This window comes from Phocoena sinus, chromosome 6 (genome assembly GCF_008692025.1).
Source record: "Phocoena sinus isolate mPhoSin1 chromosome 6, mPhoSin1.pri, whole genome shotgun sequence".
NCBI lineage: Eukaryota > Metazoa > Chordata > Mammalia > Artiodactyla > Phocoenidae > Phocoena > Phocoena sinus.
This window is the reverse complement of record NC_045768.1, coordinates 76,446,470-76,457,407: the sequence shown is the minus strand read 5'-3', so window position 1 is coordinate 76,457,407 and position 10,938 is coordinate 76,446,470. Positions and strand designations below refer to the sequence as shown.

Sequence of the window (10,938 nt, the reverse complement as noted above, 5' to 3'; positions counted from 1 at the left end):
TGAGATCGTGTAGCTAACAATGGCAGCTCTCGGGTTTAAAGCTCGGATCTGTAGCGTTCCAAATCCAGGGTCTTCTTCATTGTACTCACTGTCTCATTTATGTCTCTTTACCTATCTATGTCCTAACTCAATTTCTCTTCCTCCTTTCTTTGGCCCCTTCTCCTGCAGGCCCGTGACCAAGGTGTAAGACTAAGAGGGGGAGTCATGCTTCACACGGCCTTATCATGTTGGCAGCCATTCCTGGGTCTGGCTGTGGTCTTAATCTTCATGGGATCCACCATTGGCTGCCCTGCTCGCTGCGAGTGCTCAGCCCAGAACAAATCTGTTAGCTGCCACCGAAGGAGATTGATCGCCATCCCAGAGGGCATTCCCATCGAGACCAAAATCTTGGACCTCAGCAAGAACAGGCTGAAAAGTGTCAACCCTGAAGAATTCATCTCATACCCTCTGCTGGAGGAGATAGACTTGAGTGACAACATCATCGCCAATGTGGAGCCAGGAGCATTTAACAACCTCTTCAACCTGCGTTCCCTCCGCCTGAAGGGCAATCGCCTGAAGTTGGTCCCTCTGGGGGTCTTCACGGGCCTCGCCAACCTCACCAAGCTTGACATTAGTGAAAATAAGATTGTCATTTTACTGGACTACATGTTCCAGGATTTGCATAACCTGAAGTCTCTAGAAGTGGGGGATAATGATTTGGTTTATATATCACATAGGGCCTTCAGTGGGCTGCTTAGCTTGGAGCAGCTCACCCTGGAGAAATGCAACCTAACAGCGGTACCAACAGAAGCCCTCTCCCATCTCCGCAGCCTCATCAGCCTGCATCTGAAGCATCTCAGTATCAACAACATGCCCGTGTATGCCTTTAAAAGACTGTTCCACCTGAAACATCTAGAGATTGACTATTGGCCTTTACTGGATATGATGCCTGCCAATAGCCTCTATGGTCTCAACCTCACATCCCTCTCAATCACGAACACCAACCTGTCCGTTGTACCCTTCCTTGCCTTTAAACACCTGGTCTATCTGACCCACCTTAACCTCTCCTACAATCCCATCAGCACTATCGAAGCAGGCATGTTCTCGGACCTGATCCGCCTTCAGGAGCTTCATATAGTGGGGGCCCAGCTCCGCACCATTGAGCCTCACTCCTTCCAAGGGCTCCGCTTCCTTCGTGTGCTCAATGTGTCTCAGAACCTACTGGAAACTTTGGAAGAGAATGTCTTCTCCTCCCCTAGGGCTTTGGAGGTCCTGAGCATTAATAACAACCCACTGGCCTGTGACTGCCGCCTTCTCTGGATCCTGCAGCGTCACCCCACCCTGCAGTTCGGTGGCCAGCAGCCCATGTGTGCTGGCCCAGACACCATTCGTGAGAGGTCATTCAAGGATTTCCACAGCACTGCCCTTTCTTTTTACTTTACCTGCAAAAAACCCAAAATCCGTGAAAGGAAGTTGCAGCATCTGCTAGTGGATGAGGGGCAGACGGTCCAGCTAGAATGCAATGCAGATGGAGACCCACAGCCTGTGATTTCCTGGGTGACACCTCGAAGGCGTTTCATCACCGCCAAGTCCAATGGAAGAGCCACTGTGTTGGGCGATGGCACCTTGGAAATCCGTTTTGCCCAGGATCAGGATAGCGGGATGTATGTTTGCATCGCTAGCAACGCCGCTGGGAATGACACCTTCACAGCCTCCTTAACTGTGAAAGGATTCACTTCAGACCGCTTCCTTTATGCAAACAGGACCCCTATGTACATGACCGACTCCAATGACACCGTTTCCAATGGCACCAATGCCAATACTTTTTCCCTGGACCTTAAAACCATACTGGTGTCTACAGCCATGGGCTGTTTCACATTCCTGGGAGTGGTCTTATTTTGTTTTCTCCTCCTTTTTGTGTGGAGCCGAGGGAAAGGCAAACACAAAAACAGCATTGACCTTGAGTATGTACCCCGAAAAAACAATGGTGCTGTTGTGGAAGGGGAGGTGGCTGGACCCAGGAGGTTCAACATGAAAATGATTTGAGGGTCGACCACTCCAGCTATGGTTTCCGTGTCATTGTTGGTAACCAGTCAAGACAGCCTGGCACAGTAAAGCACTAGGTTAAAAGGCAGCTTAGTGCCGCTGCCCCTGTGTCAAAGCAGGGTCCATGGAAGCAGGAGGACTTCGGATGGAGACTCGCCGCCGCCTAAAGGCAGGCATGTGTCAGAGCCCTTCACACAGTGGGATACTAATTGTTTGCATTGCAAATATTGGCATTCTGGGGATCTCAGTAATGAACCTGACCTTTGGCTTATGCTCATGGACAGTTATTCAACATTTTCTACCACTGCAAAAACAAAAGAATAAATAAAAAGGAACAACCTACAATGTAGGATTTACATATTAAAAAGACACATTTGTCCAAAACATACTCTACAGAAAAATTTGTATCTCTGATTCTCATTTGTTAAAGCCTTGCATCATACCGTATTGTTGGTTCGACACCACAAAGAAATCAATATATTCTTTACTCTTTTTTTTTTGAAAACATATATGCTGTATATGTTTTAAAGCAATATGAATGAGAGGTTGTGCTTTTAGTTACTCACCACTATCGATCCAAGTGTGATTTCACCTTCCTTTCCATAGAGATAACCCTGAGACTAGATCCCTGGAGTTATGGGCGGATATATGTTGAAAGATGTGTTTGTCTGACGTAGGATGCCAAGAAATAGGACCCAAGGCAAAAATGCTCAATTCTGTTAACTTCTGTTACTATAAATAAAGGCATGTGCCTAGTTTTGATACAGAATGGAATATTTTTTATACTTGTGATATCACACTGGACCAGTTTACTGTTACAAAGTCCTTGGTTTCTCCAGAAGGTGGTGTGCCACTGTTTATACCTGTAAAATGCAAGGTAGGTGTTAATAATGAAAATTATTCATTTAACCACAACTTGATTTTACTTTCATCGATTGCTACTAATGAGTTAATAGAAAATGGAAGAGGATGTGCTTGTTATATATACTCGTAGGGCACTATTCAGCTCGTAGCTAAGATCAACTATTCAGATGTTTAAAAGCTCTCTGGATAAGGAGGAGTTCTTCTCAGATTCCAGCACAAACCAGGGTGATCCATGCATTACACGATCCATGCAACTAAGGATCTGTTTAAAAGATGATAGCTGTCTGAATGCTAGATTGCTTCCAGTCTAAGGAATCATCTAGCTACTGCAACTCTGCTGTTGTCTATTCAAATACTTTAAACACAGTATTATCTTTTTTTTTTTTTCCCGGACCGGGGCACGAACCCCTGTCCCCTGCATCGGCAGGCGGACTCTCAACCACTGCGCCACCAGGGAAGCCCCACGGTATTATCTTAAATGGACAGCTTCGGGGTTTCTCCCTGCTTCCTCTGCAAATAGATAGATTTTTATTTTGAAAATTGTCTGGTGTAGACAAGAAGAATCTGTCTTGTTTTTAAAGAAGTGGCAAAAAACAAGGTAGATTAGGCAGCACTTACTGATTTTTTTTTTTTTTTCTCTCCACTGAGGAAAAACTAAGATTTACCCCTATAAGTAGGTTAAATCGTGCTGACGCTTTCATGCCTCTGAATGAAGGCTGTTTATCCAATTCAGTTTGTGTTACTGATTGGTACTCAAAGTTAAAATATTATAGTTTAAAAACAATGGCGTCATGCCATTACCACCAGTGACCTGGTTCAAATGAGACACAATTCCATTTGGCTAAAGGTTGAGTCAATGGTTTTCAAAGCATATACAGTTGACCCCTGAACGTGGGAGTTAGGGATGATGACGCTCTGCACAGTTGAAAATCTTCACATAACTTAGCCCTGTGTATCCACAATTCCGCATCCACGGATTCAACCAACCTCAGATCGCATAGTACTTATAGTATTTGCTGTTGAAAAGGATTTGTGTATAAGTGGACCTGCACAGTTAGAACCCATGTTGTTCAAGGTCAACTATATTTACGTGATCTGAGAAAGCACTGAATATATAGAGTGTATTCACGACATATGATATATGTAATTAGCATAGAACAGATAGATATCTACACTTTTCACACTCGGAGAGAGAGACCTAAAAAAGAGCACCCTTTCGGACAGCATGTAAGCTGGAGTAGAAGGTCTCCGGGGTTTGTTTCTTGACATATCAGACTGGAGGTTTGACTTTCAAAAAGCTGGCTTTTTTGAGTATCTGAAATTTTTAGTAACTTCAATAAAATTAAACTGACCCCAATAAAAAAGTGACAGGTCCAGAAATTGTTTGCCAACTGGATAGCAACGTGGTTAAGCCCATTCCTCCCTTAATAAAGGGTGGGAAATGAGATAGAAAGATTGAAGAATTGCCTGCTTGAATCATTTTTCATTTGACTTTCCTGATGATTACCATACATCACTTAGAGATTCATTTCCCTCTTACGGCAATTTATATTTATTTCCCTCTTATTTATATCTAACAATACAAATCGAGATCTTACAAATTCTATCAGAATTCCAACTTGTGTGCAAATGGAATGGAGTCTTTCAAACTTAAGAATGAACGAAGTTAGAGAGAGAGTCTTCCAAAAGTTAGTGGAGAGTACTTTGCATGGAGTAAGTACTTAACTAATTGGCCAACAAAAAGAGAGAAACATTTAGCAGTTAATAAAAGGGCTTTATAATTCTCACTGCTATTTTCTGTCAAAATAAAAGTTGACCAAAACGCTTAGTCAAATGAAATTGGATTAAAGTTAACTCATCCGTGAAAAGATTTAGTTATTTTTCCACAGGAAGAAAAGAGATTGCACTCTCTCAGGGGTTTCCATACTCTGATCCCTGGAACACTAGTTATTTAAGATATTAATAAGCGTTCTTCCCAAAAAAGAGTCCCATAGACTAATAAGTTGGGAAAATGGTGCATTCTGTAACCACCTCGTGGAGGTTCAGTATCTATTTGAGCCTAACAAATCCTCTGAAAAGTCCAATAAACAAGAATCCTGTTTAATTTTGTTTACCTTGGGGTTTCTCTAACGTATCTGAGCATGAAGCACTTCTTTTCGTGATGCAACTGTTAAACATCTTGAAAAACTAGAGTTCCACAGAACCCAGTTTGGTCAACATTGGACTAAAATAGTACTCTCCCAAATTATTCCTAAACCCAATGTTTCCAAGAAGAGTAAAATTACTATTTGAATTGGGCTCCAATAGATTACAGAAAAAAAAAAAAAGAAATACGCCACCTGGATAAGTGATCTGATCATAAAAATGTACTGGCCAAATAGTGCTAGGAGAATCTGTGACTTTCTGTCTGAAGCATCATAGTAAAGGATTTCTAGGTAACTGAATGGCCACTTAATTTTCTACATTCTCACTATCTATTCAGATCTTGGGTTCCTTTTTATAACTGCAAAGCTCTGATCTTGGGTTCCGTCGACTAGAATCTTGGGGCTCTAGGACTGAGTTTCACAAAGGGAATTTTTCCTTATGGCCTCAGTTTACCTCTTTGTCAGGTCCAACTAGACTGTGGTAACCAACAGCAGTCTAGATCAGCAAGTGGGCCAAATTTTCCCCTGAGTAGTCATCTCGGGGTCATCATCTTCCCAGAGTATTTGTCCAAACTGTCCTAAGAGGAAATGCAGTTGTTTGGCTCGGCATTTAACTCTGGGTTGACCAGTTCTGTGTGCATATTAGGCATCTTCAGAGAAGATTTTATACTTCCTAGGCATTAAATTTCTAGAAGAAAAATGCCCTGACTAGAGCCCTAATGGCCAGAGAACTGATCTATGCCCCCAGATGTCTGAAATACATGTTATTAGAGTATGATAACTCACCAAACGATTTGGCCTAATGTGTTCCTGGCAAGGGATTTCTACTTTTCCAAGTTCTCCCGTTACTTACTTTTTTTTTTCATTTTCATTGCATTTATAATTATGAGCTTTTCAGATATTCTCAAAGTTTGAAAATGTAAACCAAGAATTGCCAAGACTTGTATTTCCTAGTCCCAGAGGACATTTTCAGAGCTCTGGTTTTGCTCAAGTTCCTCAGAACTTTTGCTTATCACCAACAACTCCCCAGTAGTATAAAGGCATTCAGGATTTGCTCGAAAGTATTCAAGGTGGATTCTTTTTCCATTGCTCTGTCAAATATTCTGTTCTCTTCAGTTCTCAGAGGAGTCCAGAAATTACAGTCTTCCAGGACTTTTTCAAAGAATTATTTAAATCTCACCTGCATTTAAGCCTGACCTTTGTCATTTTCCATGACTCAAGCAGGAACAAATATGTTTAAATATTATAAGGTACAAAAGACAGGATGTGATCTTGGAGAAGAAAAATTGAGTAGAGCCCCATGTAGATTAACTTACCCTTCCAGGGTCTCTCTTTATCTCCACATCAAGACATTTGTTTTAACTTCAGGGACTGTGCTCAGAAGTTGTTCAACACCACAAAATATGTCGTGAGGCTTTCTAGGAAAGAAAAAAAATACACATCATTTTCAACTTAGAAGGCTAAGACCTGACCAAAAAAATATCAGAAGTTTAAAGAAGGGTTGGAGGGAGACGTTTGAATCCATTTTAATCCTATTTCCTTTATTACTATTTTTTATAGTTACCTTCTAACTGAAGAAACATCAGAGGTTATACTCTTCTTTAACTTTCATCAGTGTCTTTTTTGTCCCTCTTACCTATGTCCTGGTCACATCTATAGAGCTCACATAAGCCATTCCAAATGGATTTTATGCCATGTGAACCTAGTAACAAAGCATGTGAGGCCAAAGCTATTCATTCTACTTAGTATTTAGGTAAAGATTTATCCCCTTTATTCCTGGGGTTAAAGCCCTAGAAACATTTCCCATTAGACTAATATCAATACACGAGGTGCCTGGTGATTTCCATTGACTTTCCACCATTGGCTTTGAGAGCCCCATCCTTTCTTCCAAAATCCTTGCTCTCTTCTGATTGAGGACATTCTGGAGTTATCCTTGCCCTCGTGTGTGGAAAGCCTTGAGGAATGAGCCATCACCTGACTTGTTGATTTTAGAGTTGCATGTCACGCAGCAGAGTATGCTTCCTGGTACTTTGGCAAACATTTGACATGAATCTCTGTTACTCTTCCCTTAACTCCTCCAAAAGCCGTTCCAAAGAGAGCCTTCTCAGTCTCACTCCAGCAAAAGTCCTGCCACAGGGAAAGGACAGCTTCACAGTCTAAGTCAATAAGATCAAAATGAGAGCTGATTTGCCGTGATATTTAGCTAAGAAGTTACCTAACAAAAAATGGTGTTTAGCAGCCATAGGCCTAGACTTGCAAGATTTAGCCAAGTAAACCATGCTTTAAATCAGCAACGAATGACAGGTTTTCAAATCTGAAGTTGGCTTTTCTGTTTTGGTAGCAGTAAATGTAGCTCTGCATATTTTCTCAAAAATGTTAGAGAATGGAAACTGCTTACCTGTTGTGAGCTTTTCAACAGATTGTCTAGGATAAAATGTTTGCAGCAAAAAAAAGAAAAGACATAATTCAGAAGTTTGTAAAAGCTTTGTTTTTCTAAAACAGGCCTGAACTGAAGCTGATGTTCCTCTTTCAAAATATAGGAATCTGATCAAGACAAGCTTGCAAGTACCCAGACTGCCCTTCTCCAGTTGGCCAAAGTCTTTAATACCTCTTCTCCCCTCCCCTTGCCCCTCTCCCTGGAGAACATTCTGAATAGGAAGGAGGAAAAGATCAGGGGATACTAACTCCCCTGAGACAGCTCACAGAGAGAGGGAAGCTTTCGTACTCCCCCCCCCCCCCCCCCCCCCCACCCCCCCCCCCCGTTCCTGCCTTCTTTCCTGATACTACAAATGAAATGATCCCTCATTCTCCAGTTCTGCCTTACCCACCACTGTCACCCCCCAGCTGCTGTCATACCTCATCGATGAATGCTCTCCCCAGGGGAAAGTCTCCTCTCATTAGTACTCAGAAATTCTTGGGCAATTGTTAAACTGGAAATTGCTTCTTTTAAAAAGCCCTCCAGCCTATCTCACATAACACTTTAAAAGTTAAGACTTACCATTCACATAATCACAAGCTGACAGCAATCTGCAGGTTGAGTGAGTCTGATTTTTTCTCTCTCTCTTCTAGAAGCAGGTGGGTTGATATAATGCCAGCCTTAAATAGAAGCTTTATTTATAGCCTTAGCAGAATGAGCAAAGAGCTGGCATAATCAAGAGAGTACTGCATATTTTAAGGAAGGCTTTGCCTTTAATATGCAAAATAGCCATTAGAAGATAACAAAAATTCAAATTTACATTCTCCTAAATTGGTTAACTGTATTAATTCCAATAAAGTTCAAACGATAACTTTCCATACTACAAATGGGTCAGAGTCAAAGATGCTGGGTCTATTCTACAAGGACAAACAAAAAACAAAAACCCAGAAATTTGGTTGCCATGTTAACTTTCTTCATTTTCTTGCAAACTTCCTATTCTAAATTGCTTTAATATTTGTAATCTCCACTACAATGAAATCAATGTAATCTGTAATACCATGTAATCAACAAATGAAGATTAAGCAGGGGGGTAATTCAGACTTGCAAAAAGAGTTCAATCTTTACAACAATGTGTGTCCAGCAACACACTGAGTCACATACATATCTATGTGATGGCAAGAGAGAGGAATTGAGTCATGAACAAACTCTTTAGAGGCTATTTGGAAGGAAACAGGCTCTTTTCCTCCCCAGTTATAAAATCAGGTGTACCACACATACATGTGTGTTGCTTTGATACGCAAGTCAGTTGTCTTCTTACGTTTTATCCTTTTCCATATGGTATGAAATGCCCCAAATAATAATCAGTTTAAAAGCTATTGTTTATATATACATATATAAATATGAGGGGGAGGGTGATCGGATTTTTTTTTAAGTGTATAAAATGTAACTGTTTTTAAAGTTGATAAGCTTGAGCAGGAGAAAAAAAACAACAACAGAATTGTGTGTCTGTGTTTTTCTTTAATGTCTTATCAAAGTCTTATTCTGGGACCATCCCATGACTGGAAGCTACTAACCAACAACCTAGAAAACTTTTTTTTTTAAATGCCTGATAGCTTGTTTTTGTTCTCAAAACAAATTAGTGCTAATGACAAAAGTATCTTGATTTAGGGTTATGCCTCGTCGACTATATTGATTTATTGTGGGCATGTTTTATTTTTAACATGTAAAAATAAGTTAACTTATTTTATTAACATGTAAAGTAAGTTAAGAACACATGTTTTCTTTATTGATGTAAAGGGCTTAAGTATCTGACATCTCAGTTAAATCCATTTGGGTATTATTAAGAAATGAAATATAATAAAAGACAATTGGAGTCATCTATCAGAAAATATTTCCTTATTGAGAGAGGTAGGTTATATGAGCCTTACCGGGAACATGAGGTTGCATGAATATCTTTAACATGGTTATTAGAACAGATAAGCTACAAATAATTCCAGTCAGAGAAGCAGCAGGCCCAGGGCAATCTGATTCTACTGCCGGGGTGAATGGAAACCACTCAGAAGGGAATCAGAGGCCAAGTTTTCAGGTTCATCGTAAGCAAAATTCCAAGGGGCCATGATTTGAGCCGCTGAATATCCAAATTTAGGTCATATCAACCGCACTAGAAATATATTCTACCTTACTGAAGATAAATCCTGTATCACTTGCAGAATCATCTCATCCATTTGAGTTGGTTACAAAAAGCAAGTAATGGCCATGACTTTAGGTATGAAATATATTTGATCAAGAACTGCAGGGTTCAGCAAGCCATACACACAACATGATCATCTAGTCACCTTCTCTGAGTGAGCTTTCACTCAGCCAACTATCTATGATCGAGACATCGTGTGAGATAAGGCGCAAAATATTAAAAAGAGAAAAATCTTTTCTCTCGTCTTCAGGCAAATTGGTAACAAAGGAAAGAAGACTGTCTAGTGTAAAAGAGGAAAAGAACTGAAAATGTAAAAACTGCCCTTTGTGCACTCTTTCTTCTGAGAGCAAAGGTGCTTCTCCTCCTCACCTTTGGTGCTTAAGGGAACAGGCTTTAGGGAGGTGTGCTCAGGGAGCGTCATCCTGTGGTTTCATCTTCACCCCTAGAGCTCGTTAGATGCCTTCCAGTGAAGAGAGAGTAAGTGGAGAAGCAGAAAACCTGGCAGGAATGGGACCTGGAAGTCATACTGCTAAATACAAGAAAGTCCAAGATTCACCTCCAGGCAGCAGCAGATAAACTCTGAGGCTGCTGGCAAGAAATTCACAAAAGGCCGCCTTGCTATTCTTTAACTACAGAATGAAGAGCTTACACCAGAAAGCGCTTCCTTCTCCGGAAGATTTTTTGGTACTGCCAAAGCTGCGTAACTCAGAGTCACAGCTCTGACAGTGGGCTTTCCTTTTATACCACTAAACTAGCATGACCAAAACGGAGAAAGATTTTCCATGAATATAGTTTTGAGTATGTTTGGGAATACATCTCTACCAACTAATACATCACAAGTTAGGCTGTCCAGTAACCTGTTCCCTGATCAAGTTATTCCCTGATCAGGGAAAAGATAGCCCCGATATTTCAGGACTTTTTCTTAAATAAGGATAAGCGGAAAGAAGACAATATAATGAAGTTTAAATGAGAGCCAAATGTACTCTTAGCAGTCTGGCTTCTGGCTCTGTCCTTATAAGGACATTCTGACCATGTGTTGCTTCATAAATTTCAAGCTTCATAAATGCTTCAAGCCCATCAGAGTTTTGAGTTTCTGAGTTGGGGGGATGTTTGCTGGTCTTTTTCTCCCTCTCATTTTCCTTAGTCATGGGCATCCTGCTCCAGCTGTTAATGTTTCTGTGTCATTTGAGACAGTATAAATAAAAGTTATGAGTTCCTACACACTCCCGTTAAGGCAGATAAGTATATTATAGAACCCAATATTCTTTTCATAATTACCTCATTGTCAGACCTAAAAC

The 10,938-nt window shown here is 40.7% G+C and overlaps 1 protein-coding gene across 1 annotated transcript; it reads left to right on the top strand.

Annotated features, from left to right (window-relative positions):
- The first annotated feature begins 204 nt into the window (after positions 1-204).
- On the top strand, positions 205-2,205 carry LINGO2 (leucine rich repeat and Ig domain containing 2). Its single transcript, XM_032635611.1, has one exon. It carries the CDS (start codon positions 205-207, stop codon positions 2,023-2,025), a length of 1,821 nt encoding a protein of 606 aa, XP_032491502.1. The 3' UTR covers positions 2,026-2,205.
- The last annotated feature ends 8,733 nt before the right edge of the window (positions 2,206-10,938 follow it).